Here is a 22,898-nt window from a genome sequence, read left to right as displayed (position 1 = left end):
CATTTACTCATGTAAGGTAATTTATCAAATTCTGTGTCATTATTGAACCACTTATAAATTTATTACTCCAGAATAAATAATGTTTAGGATTTTTTACAGGAAAGAAATATATCTTGGTACCGTGTTAGCCAGTAGATAGAAAAATATTTAGAATTGAGAGTCCTCAGTGGTTGATACCTTTTAATGGCTAACTGAAAAGATGGTAACAAATTGCAAGCTTTCGAGACTACACAGGTCTCTTCATCAGGCAAAGACTAAAACAAATTCTGAAGAATCACATATTTATGCACAACATAGCACAGAAAAAAAAAGGGAAAAACCATGGATAAGACAGACCATGGATAAGACAGGTGACATGAAGCACAATTACCATGAGTGATAAACAGTTATGTCCATAAATATTGGGCCATAGTCTGAGGGGCAAGTTCCTTAGTTGATGTAAAAAGACATAAATCAATGCGACACATTCATTCCTGTAGTGAGACTGTCAAAGGTCATCATCAGTTTATATTCCTATACTCTTCTGTCTCTCTGAGATTCGAAGCTACCTTTAAACACAAGTAATTTCATGTCCGTAATGTTATGATTTGGGAGACAAAAATGTATTGCCACAGATAGATCCATTCTATTTTCTCTTATTGTGTGGCGGTGAGAATTCATTCTTGTTCTAAGCTTTTGCCCTGTCTCCCCCACATACAGACCCCCAGTTGGACATTTAGTACAAATAATTAGGTACACCACATTAGAAGTGTCACAGCTGAAAGTAACTGGGATCTTGTAGTCCTGATGTGAATTGGGGATCTTTATCTTGTCCGTGGTCATTATAAATGGAAGGTTTTACATTTTTTCTGGTTGCAAGGAAAGGTACCTGCAGCTGTTGGAGAGGACAGGGAGCTCTTGAAAATGATGCTTCTTAGATTTGGGGGCTGCCTAAAACACAGTAGTGGGGGGTCTGGAAATATGGATTGTATTCGGGCATCTTTTTGCAGTAAAGGTTGTAATTTCCGTGCAGCTCCCCTTAGCGCCTCCAGATTTGGATTGTAGGTGACCACTAGAGGCACCCGGTTATTTTCTTCTTTAGCTTTGTAATGTAGAAGGTGATTCCTTGATATTCTGGTGGCTCTTGTGATCTGGTTTTCAATTGTTCTTGGATGGTAGCCCTGGTTCAAAAAGGTCTTTCTGAGGCAACCAAGGTGTTTATCCCTATCCATTGGGTTGGAACATATACGATTGTATCTGATGGCTTGGCTGTAGACAATGGAGTTTTTTATGTGTTTTGGATGGAAACTGTCCCATTTAAGGTATGTTGGACGGTCGATTGGCTTCTGATACAGGGATGTGTCTATTTCATTGTTCTGCAGCTTAATGATGGTGTCCAGAAAGTTAATTTCAGTGCTGGAGTAGTTGTGTCAAGTTGATGGTGGGATGAAATTGATTAAACTGTTCATGGAATGTCTTTAGCTGTGGCTCAGACTCCGTCCAGATGATTAAAATGTCATCAATGTAGCAGTAGTAGGCCAGAGGCCTGATGGGACATGAGGACAAAGAGTAACTTTCAAGCTTGGCCATGAAAAGATTTGCATACTGTGGGGCCATTTTACTTCCCATTGCTGTGCCAGTCTCCTGTAGATAGATCTTCTTGTCAAATTCAAAGTAATTGTGGGTGAGGATGAATTTTATAAGTTTCACCACAGAATTTGCATCAGTCCCTGTGTTTTCCAGAAGAATTTGCAGGCACTTAATCCATCCTGGTGTGGGATATTGGAGTACAAAGATTCCACATCCATGGTGGCCAGGATGGTTCCTTCTGGTAGAGGACCTATTGCTGATAGTTTAGTCAATAGGTCAGTTGTGTCCTGAATGAAGCTGGGTGTCTCCTTTACCAGGGGTTTAAGAATACCCTCTACCCATCCAGATATCTGCTCAGTAAGGGTGCCCACACATGAGATAATTGGTCTTCCTGGGTTTCCAGATTTGTGGATTTTGGGAAGCATGTAGAATGTCCCTGTTCTTGGACTTTCTGGTATCAGGTTATTGGCTCTTATGGATTCGTCGGGCAGACAAGATACCAACTTGTTTAGTTCCTTGTAATAATCCTGTGTAGGATCCGACTCCAATTTTTTGTAGTAGCGTGTGTCCATAAGTTGTCTGTTTGCTTCCCTCATATAGTCTGATGTGTTCATCATGACTATTGCACCTCCCTTGTCAGCAGGTTTGATGATGATTTCTTTGTTAGTTTTCAGAGACTGTATGGCCTTTCTCTCCTGGGTACTGATGTTGGAAGCTTGTGTCCTGTTAGTATCTATGATGGTGGATTTATCAAATGTCTGAAGGAGTCTATATAGTTATCCAAATGAGGGTTGCGTCCAGGTGGAGGTGTCCAGTCTGACCTCTTCTTTGTTGTTAGGATCCCTTTTCCTTCAGTCCAGGTGGGTTCTAAATCTTCTGCATCATTGAAATATTCCCTCAGGTGCAGTCTCCTGAAAAAATGTTCCATATCACTGCAGAGTTCAGTTTTATCCAGGGCCTTAGTAGGACAAAATGAGAGTCCTCTGGAAAGCATGGCTAGTTCCACTTTGTTGGGTTTATAATCTGAGAGATTAATGACACAGATAGATGCTTTTGTGTCTGGAATGGAGTGGGTGTCCAAGTTGTCAGGTTTTGGCTTTGTTTTGTATCTGTTTGCATAGAGTCCTGAATTGAGGCGCAATCTGTGCAGTTTCTTTTCCTTGATATGAATCAGAAAGGCCCGTAGTTTGTTGCAGTATTGTTGAAATTTTTGCTCTGTGTCATGTGTAAGTGTCTTCCTCAGAGTTTCAAGTTGCCCTTGGACTTTACTCTATGCCGTAGCACATTCAAAAGATGATTCCTTAATCTCTCAGAAGACCTGTGACACAGGTTTTGTGCATAATGGGTATTGTAGGTATGAAGAAATGGGTTTGTAATCCAGAGTCCTTTGGGAATTAGATTCTCCTTTTTGCATTTAGATAGGAAAAAAATGTCGCTGTCCATTTGTGCACGTTTCTTCAGAAGTGGTTTTAGTTCCATAAAGATGCGGTACATTCTGGTATCCTCCATTTTGATAAAGGAAAGAAATATATCTTGGTACTGTGTTAGCCAGTAGATAGAAAAATATTTAGAATTGAGATTCCTCAGTGGTTGATACCTTTTAATGGCTAACTGAAAAGATGGTAACAAATTGCAAGCTTTCGAGACTACACAGGTCTCTTCATCAGGCAAAGACTAAAACAAATTCTGAAGAATCACATATTTATGCACAACATAGCACAGAAAAAAAAGGGAAAAACCATGGATAAGACAGACCATGGATAAGACAGGTGACATGAAGCACAATTACCATGAGTGATAAACAGTTATGTCCATAAATATTGGGCCAGTTCTTAGATAAGGATTGTTTTATTGGGGTCTGGTTCTGTTGTGATGACCCCTCATAGTCTGAGGGGCAAGTTCCTTAGTTGATGTAAAAAGACATAAATCCATGCGACACATTCATTCCTTCGCTGAGAGTGTCAAAGGTCGTCATCAGTTTATATTCCCATACTCTTCTGTCTCTCTGAGATTTGAAGCTACCTTTAAACACAAGTAATTTCATGTCCATAATGTTATGATTTGGGAGACAAAAATGTATTGCCACAGATAGATCCATTCTTTTTTCTCTTATTGTGTGGCGGTGAGAATTCATTCTTGTTCTAAGCTTTTGCCCGGTCTCCCCCACATACAGACCCCCAGTTGGACATTTAGTACATATAATTAGGTACACCACATTAGAAGTGACGCAGCAGAAAGTACCTGGTACGTTGTAGTCCTGATGTGAATTGGGGATCTTTATCATGTCCGTGGTCATTATAAATGGACAGGTTTTACATTTTTAGGATTTAGGATTTTTTAGTAAGTTAATGGTAGCTTGAAAGAGTTTTTTGTTTTTTTTAATAATGACATTTTGAGCTTGTTCTTTCAGTAATATATAATGAAAAAAAGCGGAGGAGGGAATTTAAAATTTTTCTTTCAGGGAACTGAAACTAATAAGGTTAGCTCTGATATGTAAGAAATCCCCACAAAGTGGTCCCAAGCAATATTAATGCTGGCTTAAAGATATAAGAATGGACCCTCTGTCTTTAATTGTCAAGAAGGAGATCAATTATGGTAATATAATTGTAAAAGTAACAGTAATAGTTATCAGCATATAATCAAGCAATTCGCTGTATCAGCAAGTAGCTTGTATAGTTTCACAGTAAGTGACTGGATCAAAATGGTTTGCCCAGGCGGCCAAAATAGTCAAAAAGGCTAATATGCGAGAGTGTAGAGCATGCTAAATAAAACACTAAGCAAATGAGTAGCTATGCTAGTCTCAGATAATAGGGAGTGAGTTATACTTTCCCCTTAAACCAATGAAGCAGTAATTTGTTTAAAGTAGGATAAAACTGGTAGTTGGCACTAATAAAATTGTTCTCCTCAATAATATTAGGATACAATACTTTCATTCACCTCTACAGAACAGTATGGTAAGCCAACAATAGAGTAAATTAAGGTAAACTGTTTTGCAAAACCCTATTGATAGGTGTTTAGATGAGAAATGTACCAGCTACCTATAATTTTTTAGCACTGAGGTATCTATGTATCAATAGATTAATAAGCAGAACAATAAATCACGTAATATGTAATAACTTTAAGCAAACAATAGCGTATGAAATATCACAGACCATACAGGTCTGCTATCCAGGAGGGTAGACTGAAATGGTTCGTAATGATAGAGAGACTCGGGATATTCTGACAGTGGGAAAAAGCTATTGTCCCTGTATTAAGCTGGAGTCAGCCACTGCCAAAAAGGAAGAAAAACTGCTCCAAGTTTCTTTGTATACAGTCTATATAAGGTATAAAGTCTGAATTATAGGAACTATAATAAACAGAAGCTTGAAGATACTCAAAGGGACTGATGATATGCGTAAAAGCGTTATAGTACAAAAAGTGAAGCCTGCCGTGGTTGCAATTAAACTTAAAATGTCCCCCTTCTTATGATGTTCTGGGGACACTTTAAATAGAGTCGACCTTAACAGAAGTTCATCGGGTCTCACCTCGATTGTTCTGCTAGTCAGTGAATGTGAAGCCTGCCTGGCTTGGCTGTGCAGGGGCTCCGGGGCGATTTCCGAGCCTCAGTGGAGCTGTGACCTGCTTGTAGGTCCGCGCCGCGCTGTCATCAATAGAGCTTGCCTCTGTCGCGATGGATCTCCCGCCGCGGCCTCTTCTGCCGCTCCTGCGGCAATGGCTGTCCAAGGATCTTCCCCGCAGCGCTTGATCTGATAGTCGGGATCCGCCGGTCTTTGCCGAACGCATGTCGGCAGTAAGCAGGGGGATGTCAGCAGCGCCTCTCACTAAGCTGGGAGCAGCCGCCTCTAGGACGGGGATGTGACCGCGTCTTCAGGGATGCCTCCCCGCTGACTGCCCGGTTATGTGGCGCTTGTAAAAAAGTGACCTCACTCTGCTGCAGGGGGCCGCTGTGGCTGATTTCTTGAGCTCTTCTTGAATTAGGATAACGGAGCAGGCTGTGATCCTCAGAATAAATCTGATGTAGAGGTCTTCAGTGCTAATGTTGATTGCAAAAGCACCCGGAACTGTGGATCTGAGTTCCTAAGGCAGGACGGTCTCTGCCATGTGCTCTGTAGGACCCAACTTGTGAAGGGCAATATTTTAAGATTTATATTCTTAAATAGGGCAATTTAGGCCTCTCAGTGACCCAGATGAGGCACTGGATGCGATCCCACCTAAAACTTGGTGATAGGATTGCTCTGAGGAACGATGTTGATTTTAGAAGGTGTCCCTCAGGAGCTCCAGGACCACACGACTACTCCATAGCAGTCCTAGGCCACGCCCCCTCGACAGTGTATTTTCCTAACCCTAAAACAAATAGAAAATAGTTGTTGTTCCACCAAAACTTTGCTTCTGTGATCAAGACAATGAAATTTTGAAATTTTTCTGTTTTCTGTAAAAATCTCGATTCTTATTCAATACCGAGTAGTCTTCTAGAATATTTTTGAACTGCTAGAATTGTGCAGAGGTTTCTACAATTTTCCAGAATTATCTAGAAGTTTCTAGAAACTTTTAGAACTTTCAAGAACATTCTAGGACTGTTCAATAGTAGTCATGCAAGTATAAAAGCACAGGTGACTCGAACCAACATTTCGGTTTGTTATTGCTGGGTAAGAGAATAACAAATAGTAGTTAAAGAGCAATTATTTTTTTTAGATGGCATCAAGAGGTTGTTTGCGCCCAGCAGATGCATTTTGCTATGTGTGTGGACAATTTATAAAGACAAGAGTGAGAAAGTATTCCATGAAAGCATGTCGTAAGATGTGCGAGGCCTACAAAGCATATTTCGGCATGCCTGTCGTGGATCAAGACAAGTCCTGGGCACCTCATTTCACATGTGAATATTGCAAGAAAACTCTTGAAGGTAAGGTGAACAATTGCTGCTCATTTAAATGGCAGTGCTTTATTTTGTGTCATTTCAATTATTTAGATTTAGTACGGTTTCACAAAATTTCCTTTGCCTCTGGGACAGCCATGACACAAAGGCGCACTATCACAGAAAGGACTGGCCACAGCGGACCGAGTTCTCTGTGGGGAAGAGCAACGTTAAGTGGGAGCTGCTGATAGAACCTCTCAAGATGCTGATGCCACCACTGCACATCAAGTTAGGGTTCACCAAGCAATATGTCACGGCACTTGACAAGGAGTCAGCAGCTTTCAAGTATCTCCAAACTCTCTTCCTAAAGCTGTCCGAGGCAAAGGTCAAAGCTGGTATCTTCGTTGGACAGCAAATCAAGAAGATCATAGAATGTGATGAGTTTGTCAAGCTGCTCAGAAGCACGGAGAAAACGGCTTGGAACAGTTTCGCTGCAGTGGTTCATGGCTTCCTGGGTAATCACAAGGCTGAAAACTATGTGCAGTTGGTTCAGACTCTCAAAGAATTATGCCATAATGGGATGCAGAATGTCTCTCAAAGTCCATATACTTGATGATCATCTTGACAAGTTCAAGGAGAACAAGAAAACTCAGAGGAGCAAGGCGAGTGCTTTCATCTAGATATATTAGAGTTTGAACGTCGTTACCAAGGACAGTATAACGAATACATGATGGGGGACTACATTTGGGGGCTTCATTGAGAAAGCGATTTGCAGTACACTCGCAAATCTAGAACACCTACTCATTTCTGAACCTTTTTGAGAGATTTTTGACTGTAGTCGTTTTTCCATAGTCTTTAAACATAAGCAGTTGAAATATTACACTTGGAAGCCAGGAACAAAGATTGTGTTCCATGGTGTTATTAACCAAGACAAGGACTGTTCACAGTCCAATAGAAAACCTTGTTGGATGAGCCAGTAGTGTGTGGTGTTCAACTGTTTGTTTGTTCTTTCTGCCTCCCAAATATAGAATAAAAAGAAACCAATCAATGTTATGTAGGCGAAAATAATGCCAATTCTCATCCCACACAGGTCCATCATCTGTCAATGGAAAAACAGAGGTTCCCGAACTACTTAGTGGCTCAAAAGGCTGTTGAAAAGTACCAGTTTCTATAAGCCAATCCAGCAAAATCCGCTCTCACTTCAGAGTCTTGCAGTGTGCTCAAACAACATTTAGGATCCCTGTATTTAGCAATATTAGGCCGGGATCACACATGCGAGATATACGGGCGAGTCTTGCATGTTAATACCAGGCCCTGCCGCCTACAGTCCGGAGCGGAGTGTGCGGCTCCATGTATTGCTATGCGGCCGCACGCTCCACTCCGGAGTGCCGTATTATATAATAAATAAATAATCTATGAAAATGAACAAATGAAAGTCAGACATTATTTTTCCACCATACTTACACAGAATTAAAAAAATAAAACTCATGAAATAGGCCTCGACAGAAATGATGGAATCCTTAACTTAATATTTTGCTGCACAACCTTTTGAGGCAATCACTGCAATCAAACGATTCCTGTAACTGTCAATGAGACTTCTGCACCCCTCAACAGGTATTTTGGCCAACTCCTCAGGAGCAAACTACTCCAGTTGTCTCGTTTCTGAAGGTTGCCTTTTCCAGACGGCTTGTTTCTGCTCTTTTCAAAGATGCTCAATAGGATTTAGGTAAGGGCTCATAGAAGGCCACTTCAGAATAGTCCAGTGTTTTCCTCTTAGTCATTCTTGGGTTCTTTTAGCTGTGTGTTTTGGGTCATTATCCTGTTGCAAGACCCATGACATGCGACTGAGACCAAGCTTTCTGACACTGGGCAGCACATTTCTCTCTAGAATCCCTTGATAGTCTTGAGATTTCATTGTACCCTGGACAGATTCTAGACACGCTGTGCCAGATGCAGCAAAACAGCCCCAGAACAAAACAGAGCCTCCTCCATGTTTCACAGTAGGGACTGTGTTCTTTTCTTGATATGCTTCATTTTTCCATCTGCTAACATCGAGCTGATGTGCCTTGTCAAAAAGGTCATTTTTGTCTCACCTGTCCATAGGACATTCTCCCAGAAGCTTTGGGGCTGGTCAACATGTAGTTTGGCAAATTCCAGTCTGGCTTTTTTAAGATTTTTTTTCAACAATGTTGTCTCCCATGAAGTCCACTTTGACTCATAACGACAGATGGTGTGATCTGACACTAATGTTCCTTGAGCTTGAAGTTCACCTTTAATCGGTTTAGAAGTATTTCTGGGCTCTTTTGTTACCATTCGTATTATCCGTCTTTGATTTGCCATCAATTTTCCTCCTGCGGCGACGTTCAGGGAGGTTGGCTACAGTCCCAGGGATATTAAATTTCTGAGTGATATGTGCATCTGTAATCACAGGAACATCAAGCTGCTTGGAGATGGTCTTATAACTTTTACCTTTAACATGCCTGTCTTTAATTTTCTTACTAATCTCCGGAGACAAGTCTTTCCTTCGCTTCCCTTGGTCCATGTCACCAGAGAGCACAATGATTATCTGAGAACAAAAACCACTGATACATACTAATTAAACAGGTCCGATTACATACCTTATCAAGGGACTAGATCAATATGATCAAGGACACTCCAAAAGAGGGATTTTTGGTTCTTACCATAAAATCTTTCTTGGAGCCTTCATTGGGGAATACAGGTAACCAGGGGTGTATACTGCTGTCGCTAGGAGGCTGACACTATGCAAAAAAAGGAAACTAGCTCCTCCTCCGCAGTATACACCCACCAACAGGCACAAAGTACCTCAGTTTGTGTTAAAGCAGTAGGAGAAGCAACTAAAAGCTCAACATATGTACCAATCCAACAACAAAAGCACATAGACCAAATAATGGTACGAACAGCTAGGGAGGCTGCTGTGTCCCCCAATGAAGGCTCCAAGAACGATTTTACGGTAAGTACCAAAAATCCCTCTTTCTTTATCGCTTCATTGGGGGACACAGGTAACCATGGGACGTCCCAAAGCAGTCCCTAGGGTGGGAAACAGGAAGATCCAAGGAATAAATGGGCTCAGGTTGGTCGGTGGAAAACAGCCGACTGCAGCACCTTCCTTCCCAGGCCTGCATCAGACGAGGCATGGGTATGAACCCCACAAAAAAACTCGCAAAAGAGGAAAAAGATGACCAGGTTGCGGTCTTACAATCTGGAAGCCAAAACCTGGTGACAAAAAAACCTAGGAGGCCCCCCCCGCAGAGCGGAGTGAGCCTGCACCGCCGGAAGAGGCTGTTTGTCCTGAACGCAGAATGCCTCACATCAATAGTGAAATTAGAAGCTAGGAGCCCATTAACCCCTTAATGACAGCCAATACGTCTTTTAACTGACCTGAGATATAAGAGAATAGCCTCCCCATACAGGTGACAAGCCAGCAGCTGTCGGCTGTACACTATAGCTAACAACTTGCTGCATCAGCCACGATTAGTGTTTGCACCATCCATATCTATTTAACCCCTTAGATTCTGCTGTCAATAGTGACTACATCATCATAAATAATTAACAGAGTATAGGGGCTTCCGCTTTATCCCAATTGGTGCCCTCAGTTCATGATTTTGTGGTCCTGATGTTTGCCATGGCAATTCACGACCAAATAGCGGCCTTAGAGTCTGACGGCTATAATAATCTGTTGAGAAGTTAACGGCATTTAGGTGGTAAAAATTCACATTTTCATTTATGTCATGCCACTTTGCATTAATTCCTGAAAAGCACCTGAAGGGTTAATAAACTACCTGACAGCAGTTTTCAATATGTCAGGGGGTGCTGTTTTTAAAATGGTTTAACTTTTGGGGGCTTCCCATTATATAGGACCCCTAAAGGCACTTCAAACCTGGCTAGGTCCCTTAAAAAATAAATTTTGTAAACTTCCTTGAAAAAATGAAAAATTGCTGCTACATTTTTAAACCTCCTAAAATGCTAAGAAAATAAAATAACATTTTACAAATGGTGCTGATGTAAAGCAGACATGTGGGAAATGTTATTTATTAATATTTTCCTGTGGTATGACTATCTGGATTAAAGGGATAATCATTCAAAGTTTGAAAATTGCTAATTTTTTTACATTTTTCTCAAATTTCTGATGTTATTTATAAATAAACACAAAACACATCGACCTAAATTTACCATTATTGTAAAGTACAATGTGTCACGAAAAACAATCTCAAAATCACTGAGATTTGTTGAAGTGTTCCAGAGTTATTACCACATAAAGTGACACTGGTCAGATTTTAAAAATTTGGCTCCGTCACTAAGGGGTTAAAGTAACTTTCAGAGATGACGAACAGGGCATCAGAGTGGCAAAAGGGAGCAGCCCTTGAAAGTAGACTCGGAGAGCTGTGACGGGATCCAGCCTGTAGAGGGACGTCTCCAGGGGATGGACCGGAGAGACACAGAAGGAAGGACACAAACTTCATCAATGAGAAATGAAAATACCACCTCGGGTAGAAAGGGAGGAACAGGCCTGAGAACTACCTTGTCCTGATATAGAATCAGGGGCGGGGAACGGCAGGAAAATGCCGCTAACTCGGAAACTCTCCTGATGGACATAATTTAACTAAGAAGACAACTGTCCCAGAGAAGAGAAAAAATGTGATGCCTTGAACGGACTCAACAGTGGCGCGCTGCAGCGCGTAAAAGACAAGAATAGGACATAGGGACCAAACCCCAGTCCATACTCCACTAGAAGAAGGCCTTTCAGTATTTGTAGTAGATACACCAGGATGCTGGTTTCTTGGCCCCAATCATGGTCTGAATGACCAGATGGGAAAAAAACAGCCTCCCTCAGGACTATGGCCTCAACGGCCATGCTGTTAAACCCAGAGACTATGAACTCTGGAGGAAGAGGGAACCTTGAGAGAGAGATGATCTGGACGGCCTGGAAGCTTCCAGGGGACATCCCTGAACATGTTCACTGGGCCCTTCTTGGCCAGTCCGAAGCTATCAGGAATATAGGGATCCCTTCTTCCTTTATCCTTTTCACGACTCTCAGGACCCCTTTTTCCTTTATCCTTTTCATGACTCTTGAGACAAGGGGAGAGACGGAAAAGTATAAGGCAGTTGGAATTGTGACCACGATATTACTAGGGCATCTAAATAAGATGGGTAGCTGGTCCCGGGACCTGGCTACGAACCAAGGAACCTCGTGGTTTATCCGAGATGCCATGAGGATGACGTCCAAAGAGCCCCTTTCAGCATATTTGCTGTGAGTTCCGCCTTGATGATTGATGTAAGCCTCGGCCGTGGTGTTGTCCAGACTGGCTGTCTCGGAAAGGGAGAATGCCAGTGGTAAAGAGCAAAGAAAATTGCCCTGATCTCCAGGAGATTGACATTCCAGTGGCCCTGCGCTGTGTGACAAAGAAAAAATGAGGAGACTGGCGTTGGTGGCAAAGACCTGCCACCAGAGAGAAGGAAGGACTTCCTTCATAGGATTGATGCCGTCAGTGTCACCAGGTGAGGGACTGCCTCACCTTGAGAGGTAGAAGCACGGGATCATCCGGGGAGATGACCAGAGGGCCAACTGAAGAGGATGGGTATGGAACTGGGCAAAAGGAATGGCTTCCGTGGCGACAATCCCTTTCCCCTAGAACTCATATGCAGGACCGTATCAGAGAGAAACTGGTAGCTTTAGAGTACGGAACCCCTGGCACAGTAATGAAAACCTTCTCCTTTGGAAAGAAGACACGGGCTTGGGTCGTGTCGAACCTTATAACTAGAATACCCCGGTTCTGAGCAAAGGTGAGGGAGAACTTCTCTCTGTTTATAATCTAGCTGAGATGGACCAGGATACCTAGAGTAAACTGAAGACTCTGGTTGCAGTGTTGGCGGGACGGCTGGAAATAGGAAAAAAAAAACCTTGGAGAGAAGGATATCCCTGACCGCTGCCATGACGTCAATAGTCTGGGAGCAGAGGCTAGGTCAAAAGGATGTGAAGAAATTCTCCCAAGTCCATAGAAGTAATTACTGAACGATGTGACTTTGTCCTGAAAAGATAGGGTAAAGGACAGCCTCAAGAACTCCTGGAGCCTGCTATGTATGTCTTGGTGGGGGAAAACAGAAGGAAACTTCTTCCTGGAGAAGAAAAAAGGTCGATTTTGTAGCCGAAAGTCGCTATCTCTCTCGAGATTGAAGCAACCTTTCCTATTAAAAGGACATTTAGACTTGGACCGGGAAAGCAAGGTGCTTTTCCCAACGGTGGCATCCGAAATTATTTGTTCCAGCCTGGTTCCAAAAGGACTAGAACTTTAGAAGGCAAAGCCAGTGAGGCCAGAGAATGCGGGATATAGCAACGATGTTGCTGGCAGCCGTAGCGGCTATATCTCTTGAGAATGAATCAACCTTTTCCTATTAAAAAGGACATTTAAACTTGGAACGGGAAGGCGAGGTGCTTTTCCCGCCGGTGGCATCCAAAACTATTTGACCCAGCTCGGATCCAAAAGGTCTACAGCCTTGGAAAGCAAAGCCAGTGAAGCCAGAGAGTGCGGCGTATAGCAATGATGTTGCTGGTAGCCGTGGTGGATGAACCAGCCGCATCAAAACGGAGCGATCACGAGAGATATGCCGGCATGGCAATCTTATCTGCCAGATCTGGCTGACTTAGCCAAGGATTCAATCTGTCTGTCTGAAGAATCCTTAAGCGATGCACTGATCAGTAAAGACAAGGCTTTCTTGGAAGACAGGCGAGAAGCCGGCAGATCCACATTAGGGATTCTGCCCATTTATTGTGTTGCGTCTTCCTACCCAGGAAGCGCTTTTCAGGATGTTCCCAGTGTTTAGACATAATTATGACAACTTCCCTGTGATTAGGGAAAACTCTGGGAAGGACATTTTACTCATTTGAAAGTAACGGAGTGTTCCTGAGCAGGTGCCTCATCCTCCCTTAGGTTCAGAATTTTTGTAATCTGCCAAGATGAGGCTATTGAGCATATCTTGCATCTTCCAGGTCTGGTCCGTACCGAACTCAGACAGACAGGGAATCCATATCTGACCCAAAAGCCGACCTCTGAGGAGGGGTATGGGATGAGGAGTGCATCCAGGAGAAAGTATAGGGAACCGCAGGTTCCTTTGCTTTATACCCAATTTGTCCCTGTGAAGGTCGCGGTCAGGTGCGTGCGAATCACCGTGAGAGGTGTTCGGAGCACTGGTGGCAGAATACGAATGTAGATGTCGTTCCAGGACCTGGACCTGGGACTGTGGGACTTTAGTCAGATCTGAGTCCGACTGACACGGCAACAGCCCACTCCGGATGGAGGGAATGTGCTCTTGTCCAGGGCGTTGGAGGGTTTCTCTGAATGCCACTTCTGTTTTACAGATGGCACAGGCGTCGCGGATTATAGGGACAGGAATAGGCCTCCCTGAGCTTGAGCATAAGTGATAGACTAGGGCTACATCTAGAGAGAGCTAAGCTCTTATGAAGAGAGAAATTAACCAGCCTGGGCTGGTCCTACCTGATAACAGAGACGGCGCTGTCCTGCTCAGGTTGCAGTGTTCTTAAGATCCAGAATGGACGCCTGTTGTGCCCTTTGGGAGACAACGGTGACTGCACAATTCTTCATACGGTTTCGAATCTTCACAAACTTTGCAGGCAGGGACACACTATGTCCCCCCTGCGGGGGGCGTGTCCCAGGAGAGAGGGATAGAGAAAAAACACTCTCTTATTAGGCCAGGAGACGGAGCCTCAGCGTACGGCGTGCTCTAATGAGCCGAGAGTCCAGCAAGGGGGCGTGGCTAAGCGGAGGGCGACCGCTTATTGGCCGGGGCCCAGTAAGCAGGTGTGGCTACACAGAGTCCGGGAGACAGCACCAAAGACGGGGGCTAAATTAACAGAGGACATGTAATTATGCGAAGCCTCGGCGCCCGCAATGACAGGACCAGAAAATGGCATTAACCAAGGTCCTAGTCCGGTATGAAAGTTGGCCACGTCTGACGGTATCAGGGGCCCAAAGCCATTGGCTAAATAAATGGAGGACATGGAATTATGCGAAGCCTCGGCACCCGCAGTGACAGGACCGGAAATGGCATTAATGAAGGTCCTAGTCAGGAGTCCTTCCTATTGGCTGTGGCACCAGAGGAGTGCACCGGGCAGGGAGAGGAGGCCCCTTGACAGGGAGAAAAGCGTGTGATAAATACGCGTGCTTAATGCGGGGGGCGTTAACGAAGCACTAGCTGAAGATGGCAGTTGTCGTTCAGTGACGCCATATTCTGCAGCGTTGGCGGGTACACGGTGAGGCAGGCGGGTAGCTGCCGGGGATAGAGAAAGGGACATACCTGTAAAAGGCGAGTCCCGAATCCCTCTTCACTGACGAGGATCACATCAGGAGCCCTCAGGGTGGGTGAGGATCACTGGAATCCGGGATCCTCCTTCCCGTACCATCTCAGGACGGTGCAGAAGACGGCATCAACCCCTTACCCAAGGAGATGGGTGAGGAGGGGAAAAGGCAAGGAAGAGCCACCAGTAATCACCCTGAAACACCCGTAAAGGTGACAGGGGATAAAGTCCTGCCTGCGGGTCCGAGAGTGGGTGATGAGGGTGACACCACACTGCTCTCTCGGTCACATAAGTGTGGGAAAACAGGGTGAGACATTACACCCTGTAACCCTGAAGACGAAGAAACCTGAAAGACAACGGAGAAAGATTAATAAAACACAACAGGTGACCTGAAAAGGAAAAGACGGATCTGGGATCAGATCCAGGTCTGCCTCCTTCAGACACTAAGCTTAAACTGAGGTACTTTGTGCCTGTCGGTGGGTGTATACGGCGGAGGAGGAGCTAGTTTCCTTTTTTTGCGTAGTGTCAGCCTCCTAGTGACAGCAGCATACACCCATGGTTACCTGTGTTCTCCAATGAAGCGATAAAGAAGTAGATAATTCCTGCACAAACACAGAGTAAATGTCCAAAAAGAATTACCATATATACTCGAGTATAAGCCGAGAATTTCAGCCCACTTTTTTAGGCTTAATGTGGGAGAGTATACATCACTGTAAATAAACCCATTAGCCAAATATCACTGCCCTAGGGAAAAAAGCGACACTCAAACAAAGTCCTGCTTACCCATGTCGCCTGTCAGCGTGTGTCCAGGGCAGCCCTGATGCGCGTTTCGTGTGGGCTTCTTCGGGAGGCTGCCTAATGAACGTGCGTAGGAGCTGCCTTGGACACATGCTGACAGGCGACATGGGTAAGCAGGACTTTGTTTGATTGTCACTTTTTTCCCTAGGGTAGTGATATTTGGCTAATGGCTTTATTTACAGTGATGTATGTTGTCCCACATTAAGCCCTCTAGTTTTCGGATAATTGGTATAATGTTTGCACATTATTTGCACTATGCACTTTTTTGCTATTGCATTGAAGTCTATTGAGGTGGAGATTTATGACCTCTGTTTGCTTGTCCAGTCTGCTTTTTCTCAGTGCCACGGTTTTTGTGTCCTTCACACAGAAGCTCTCCATGTGCCTTGTCATTGATAAGCTGTTTTTATCATGACTGTTTGGTGATTTTCCTGTAATATGTTTTCAATAAACTTTGTTATTTTTATGAAATAACTCTTTTTGGACAGTGAGTATCTGTAGCCCTATATACAGGCCACTCACTGATTCCAAGATTGTTGACACCTGTGATGCTAGTTAGTGGACACACCACGATTTAACATGTCCCTTTTGTCACATTATTTTCAGGGATACCATCATTTCTGTCCAGGCCTATTTCATGAGTTTTATTTATTTATTTTTTCTGTGGAAGCATGGTTGAACAGCAATGTCTGACTTTCATTTGTTCATTTTTATAGATCTTTTATTTATTATTACTTTTGTCAGATTCAAGTTATTTCTGTGACCATTGTGAGTTTTCCTGTCGTTAAACGAGGGGTACCAACAATTTTGACCACATATGTATAGATTATAACCCTCAGTGAATTAATTTGTAAAATGCAATCACTTTATGGGGATTTCAACTCTTCTGGATTTTCTGCCATTTAGTCATATTAGGGCTTCTGCATATGGTGTGTCCAATCTCATCTGGGATCTGTTCCTGCTGTCCAGCTGGAGTAATCTGCTCCCTACTTCAGCCAATTGGAAAGTACCACACCCTACTAAAGCTCAAAGCACATGGCCGGAATCTGCCAGAATCAGCGTTGTTCTCCTCTGGTTCTGTCCTCCGTGCTCAGCTTGCGGCTTGTGTATTTGTTTCCTGTTGTGACTGTGACTTGCTTAGGCTACGTTCACATTTGCAGTCGGCGCCGCAGCGTCGGGCGCCGCAGCGTCGCCGCATGCGTCATGCGCCCCTTTAACATGGGGGCGCATGGACATGCGTCGCACTTGCGTTTTGCGCCGCATGCGTCCCTGCAGCGCCCGCGTCCGGGCGCAGAGGACGCAGCAAGTTGCATTTTTGCTGCGTCCAAAATCAATGAAAAAAAGGACGCATGCGGCGCAAAACGCAGCGTTGTGCATGCGTTTTGCTGCGTTTTTGTTTGCGTTGTGCGCTGCGGCGCCGACGCTGCGGCGCACAACGCAAATGTGAACGTAGCCTTACTGACTACTCTTGTGTCTTCTGATTCTGTATTCTGTCCTTCCGGTTCGGTCACAGCTACCTGACTATTCTTCTTGCCATCTAATAACACAGAATAGCAGGTAACACCATGGTCCAAGCCTAGGGGTCCCAGTGTAAGTCCAGATCCATGTAATGGTGTTAAAGGGCGATGAGCAAGGCAATCCTTGTGATATGGAGAGCAGAGAAGATAGTGCCAAGCATGTTCATGGTGTAGATCTTTTGAGCTGCCAGTTGACCATGAACAGTGCTCCCAATACATTGTCAGATGAGTTTCAAGAAGAAATATTACACATTTATAGAGAACTGTGTATAATAGTGCGGAGCGGAGATGTCTTATAGGGAACCTGTCAGCAGGATTGTGCTCAGTGACTACAGACACTGTCAGGTCGGTGCTGTTATACTGATTACACTGATACCTGGTGATGAAATCCGTCTTGTGGTTGTTGTTTAATCTGTATTTGTAGTTTTCAGTTAATGAGATTCTCGTGCTCTGGGGCGGGGCTTTATGTGGTGCTCTGGGGCGGGGCTTTATGTGGTGCTTTGGGGCGGGGCTTTATGTGGTGCGCTGATTACATATGCATTCGTATTGGCTTATGACAGGTCGCTGGTCCCTCACTACATGGGCCGACAGCTCCTCTGCCTTTGAATCCTAGACCCAGTGGTGTGACGCGTGGTCTCGATCGCTGCCATGGAGACCCAATGTAGTCATGATGACATCTGGGGCTCCAGACCTGAGAGGCTTCCTGTCATGCGCAGTGATGATCAGGAAGCCTCTCAGGTCAGTGTATAGAAGGAGAATGTTGTGGTCTAAGGCAAAATGGTGATCATGGTAATACGGCCAGACTACACCACCGATAAAGCAGCCACAGCCGGTGATGAGAAGAATCTGTGACTTCTCTGCATTTAGTGGTCACTACTCACCTGGGTAGTCATATGTGGGAATCTCCTCTTTACACCACTCATCCCCCCTCACATATGTCTCTGTAGTATTAATATGGGTCAGATCTTCACCCTGAAACAAATATTATAAAAGTCACCGACAGATGGAGAAGTCCCATCTATGATCAGCTCTAATCCTGCCATCTCCACCGTTCTCATCACACAAGTATAAAACATATAATACTGGTGGATAAAACAAGACTGAGCACAAGACCTTCACCGGCGTCTACACATCATAAGGTACCGTCACACTAAGCAACGTCGCCAGCGATCTGTGACGTTGCAGCGTCCTAGGTAGCGATATCGCTGTATTTGACACGCAGCAGCGATCAGAATCCCGCTGTGAAATTGCTGGTCGCTGCTAGAAGGTCTGCACATTATTTGGTCGCTAGGTCGCCGTGTATCGCCGTGTTTGACGGCAAAAGCAATGATACCAGCGATATTTTACACTGGTAACCAGGGTAAACATCGGGTTACTAAGCGCAGGGCCGCGCTTAGTAACCCGATGTTTACCCTGGTTACCAGCGTAAAATGTAAAAAAAAACAAACAGTACATACTCACATGCTTCCCCCGGCGTCCGCTTCCCACACTGACTGAGCGCCGCAAATTGAAAGTGAAAGCACAGCACAGCGGTGACGTCACCGCTGTGCCCTGCTACTGCCGGCGCTCAGTCATTACAGGAAGCGGACGCCGGGGGACGCATGTAAGTATGTACTTATATTTTACGCTGGTAACCAGGGTAAACATCGGGTTACTAAGCGCGGCCCTGCGCTTAGCAACCCGATGTTTACCCTGGTTACCCGGGGACCTCGGCATCGTTGGTCGCTGGAGAGCGGTCTGTGTGACAGCTCTCCAGCGACCACACAGCGACGCTGCAGCGATCGGCATTGCTGTCGCTATCGCTGCAGCGTCGCTTATTGTGACGGTACCCATAGGGGAGATCTCCTGACACCTTCTCTCCATCTACCTGATGGTCCTGAGGAGCATTGGGATCTTCTTGGTTACAGTCCTGTGGAAGAAGAGGACGGGGACATCTCTCTGGTGTTGTCCTCTTACTGGATAGATCTGGAGGAAACACATAAGGGAGTGAATTCATTCTTTACATACAGATAATTTTAGGCCGTGTGTATTTAGTCCTGTCTATTACCTGGAGATGTGAGGGGCTGGGGAACCTCCATTATGACGTCCTTGTACAGATCTCTGTGTCCTTCTAAATACTCCCACTCCTCCATGGAGAAATAGACAGCGACATCCTGACACCTTATAGGAACCTGACACATCCAATGATACCGTCATCCCCCGATCCCTTCATAGTGTTACTGTATAATGTCCCAGCATTCCCAGCAGTGTCACCTCTCCAGTCAGCAGCTCAATCATCTTGTAGATGAGTTCTAGGATCTTCTGGTCATTGACGTCCTCATGGATCAGGGGGTGAGGTGGAGGCCCCGTGATTGGGCTCAGGGGTCTTCCCCATCCCTCAGACACAGGGTCCTGACAGCGATCACTAGAGGTCTTCTTCACCACTGTGTAATCCTGGTAATGGAGAGACACATTAATAAATCTCACTACAGACATTTCCAGAGTCCTCACCTCTCCAGTTCTGTCCATCTGTTATTCCCATAGATAAGAATGATGTAATGTGACGTCATCAGAATCTCTCACCTCTCCAGTAAGCCGGAAGAGGATCTCTAGGGTGAGGTGTAATATCCTCTCCGCCATCTTGTCTCTGTCCATATCCATCTCTGAGGGATAAATCAGGAAAATTCTCTTTTGTAGAAGATCTTCACTGAGAGGATCCGATATTGTAGAGACCTGAATGAGAAGATGAGCCGATGTAACACCATAAGAATCCTGTAATAATACAATTACTGGAGATAATAAGGGAAACATATGAGGAGATTTATTATTTTACAGTATTTAGTTTCCTCTTTACATCTACTAATAAATCCTATATATTTAGGCCACAGACAACAAGCAGTTTCCTCCTCGGAGTCGGCAGCTGAATACGTTTCTCATAGACTCATCTTCCATAACGCTAATTCTCGTCTCATTTACCGACCCTGGAATCGGCATTATTAATACTGCAGGAGATATTCATTACACGCGACATGAGAAATAACTACTTCATGATGAGGACGACATCTTCATCTTCTACTACGGCTCTAGAGACATATGTGGCCAGAGTCGGTCACTGACTCCATCACCACCGGCCGTCTATATGAAGGTTTCCCGTCTTCCCCGCACTGTAATCTGCTATCACGTTACAGTAGTACAGGGCATCACCGGAGCCATCAGAGGCTTGTATGTTGTATGATCGCACTTATCAGAGGGGTTTAACAATTGTTTAAGTGAAAACCATCATAATTTTAACAACAAGAAATATCCATCACTATATGGAAAGCAGCGTCACTGCACAATGTTAGTTACGTCTCGTCCATAACTGCTTTATTATACTCTATTATCCTGTACACAGTGGAGGAGATAGAAATCACAGGTCCGACAGCAACAGCTGGAATTGGGCCCTACAATGTAAAGAAAAAAAACTATATATATAAAGCTGAGTGTATGTATGTATGTGTGTGTGTCAAGCCACACCCATTCCACATAGCAACCAATCACTAAGCATCTTTCATTCACCAGAGCTGTTTATAAAGACTGAGCTGTGATTGGTTGCTATGAGTAACAGTTTTCCCGCTCCACAACACCTCAGCAGACACTGACCGGGTGGGAGAAATCTCGCATCCCTGGGAACATAAGCTCCAGCCATTGTCTGCCCCCCAGAAAGGAGCAGAGAGCACATGACAGAAATGAATCCCCCTCTATTACTGCCGCGCTCTATTGTTACCGGCGTAGAAAATCGCATCATCAGCGGCCGCACACAGAGCCGCACTGCCAGGTTACATAACAGCACATCTCCAGGAACTCCCTGCTCAGCGCCACCCAGCTCAGGACTATGGGATGGAGGATGTGTGATGGGTATATGGGCACGGGACTATGGGATGGAGGATGTGTGATGTGTATATGGGCACTGGACTATGGGATGGAGGATGTGTGATGGGTATATGGGCACGGGACTATGGGATGGAGGATGTGTGATGGGTATATGGGCACGGGACTATGGGATGGAGGATGTGTGATGGGTATATGGGCACGGGACTATGGGATGGAGGATGTGTGATGGGTATATGGGCACAGGAATATGGGATGGAGGATGTGTGATGGGTATATGGGCACGGGACTATGGGATGGAGGATGTGTGATGGGTATATGGGCACTGGACTATGGGATGGAGGATGTGTGATGGGTATATGGGCACAGGAATATGGGATGGAGGATATGTATGATGGGTATATGGGCACGGGACTGGGATGGAGGATGTGTGATGGGTATATGGGCACAGGAATATGGGATGGAGGATGTATGATGGGTGTATGGGCACGGGACTATGGGATGGAGGATGTGTGATGGGTATATGGGCACTGGACTATGGGATGGAGGATGTGTAATGGGTATATGGGCACGGGGCTATGGGTTGGAGGATGTGTGATGGGTATATGGGCACGGGACTATGGGATGGAGATTGTGTGATGGGTATATGGGCACGGGACTATGGGATGGAGGATGTGTGATGGTATATGGGCACGGGGCTATGGGATGGAGGATGTGTGATGGGTATATGGGCACGGGACTATGGGATGGAGGATAGGTATGATGAGTATATGGGCACTGGACTATGGGATGGAGGATGTGTGATGGGTATATGGGCACTGGACTATGGGATGGAGGATGTGTGATGGGTATATGGGCACTGGACTATGGGATGGAGGATGTGTGATGGGTATATGGGCACGGGACTATGGGATGGAGGATGTGTGATGGGTATATGGGCACTGGACTATAGGATGGAGGATGTGTGATGGGTATATGGGCACTGGAATATGGGATGGAGGATATGTATGATGGGTAAATGGGCACTGAACTATGGGATGGAGGATGCGTGATGGGTATATGGGCACTGGACTATGAGATGGAGGATATGTATGATGGGTATATGGGCACTGGACTATGGGATGGAGGATAGGTATGATGGGTATATGGGCACTGGACTATGGGATGGAGGATATGTATGATGGGTATATGGGCACTGGACTATGGGATGGAGGATATATATGATGGGTATATGGGCACTGGACTATGGGAAGGAGGATGTGTGATGGGTATATGGGCACTGGACTATGGGAAGGAGGATGTGTAAGATGGGTATATGGTGAATGGTGGATCAGGAGCATTCGACTCCCTGATTCACTAATCTATTCAGCAGTATCACCGTCATGGGAATGTCAAGGTGAAAATATATTTCTTTATATACTTTTTGCACTTTTATATATATCTTATACTGTGAAACAATAAGATTTTTCCCTCGCTTGCAGATATTAATGAAACTGTATTTAAAATGGCTGCTAGTGTTCACCTTTGCTCTAGTTTCGTTTCCGAGGAGTCAAGTATCATTTCTTCTGAAATCGAAACTTAAGGAATGAGAAGAAAGGAGGATTCGCCAGGAGATGTCAGGACAAATCAGGAGACTGAACACTAGACATACACTGCTTAAACCCCGCCTAATGCACGCCTTCCCCTAACATTCGATATAGTACTGTGTGTTCTGAAATAAACGCAGTTGCTGTAATCGCTGCCAACACTTGTGGACGCACGAGCATCAACTAAGATTGAACCAGCTCCTGTCTGACTCATTCTTACTCAGTACCAGATGCTTGGCTCATACTTTAATTTGGAATGACTGGTGAATGAGGGTTATTGTCGTGACGACCCCGACAGGAATGTGGATATCGCTGAAATTGTGATGGTGGGAAGGAGAGGGTGACCAATACCACACCCCACCGAGCCCTGTCAATTCATAGGCATCATAGCAACCGAG

The 22,898-nt window shown here is 44.8% G+C and overlaps 1 protein-coding gene across 1 annotated transcript in view; it reads right to left on the bottom strand.

The window, feature by feature from the left end:
* Positions 1-22,898, bottom strand: part of LOC143766949 (uncharacterized) — a 53,986-nt gene that overhangs the window by 5,677 nt on the left and 25,411 nt on the right. Inside the window, exons 6-10 of the mRNA XM_077254965.1 lie at positions 19,628-19,777; positions 19,319-19,498; positions 19,113-19,236; positions 18,933-19,030; positions 17,947-18,037 (exon numbers count right to left, since the gene is read on the bottom strand). Coding sequence (XP_077111080.1) covers positions 17,947-18,037; positions 18,933-19,030; positions 19,113-19,236; positions 19,319-19,498; positions 19,628-19,777 — 643 coding nt within the window. The remainder of the gene's footprint in view (positions 1-17,946; positions 18,038-18,932; positions 19,031-19,112; positions 19,237-19,318; positions 19,499-19,627; positions 19,778-22,898) is intronic.

The sequence above is a fragment of the Ranitomeya variabilis genome, chromosome 4, assembly GCF_051348905.1.
Source record: "Ranitomeya variabilis isolate aRanVar5 chromosome 4, aRanVar5.hap1, whole genome shotgun sequence".
NCBI lineage: Eukaryota > Metazoa > Chordata > Amphibia > Anura > Dendrobatidae > Ranitomeya > Ranitomeya variabilis.
The sequence above is the reverse complement of the archived record's forward strand: the minus strand, read 5'-3'. Positions and strand labels throughout refer to the sequence as shown.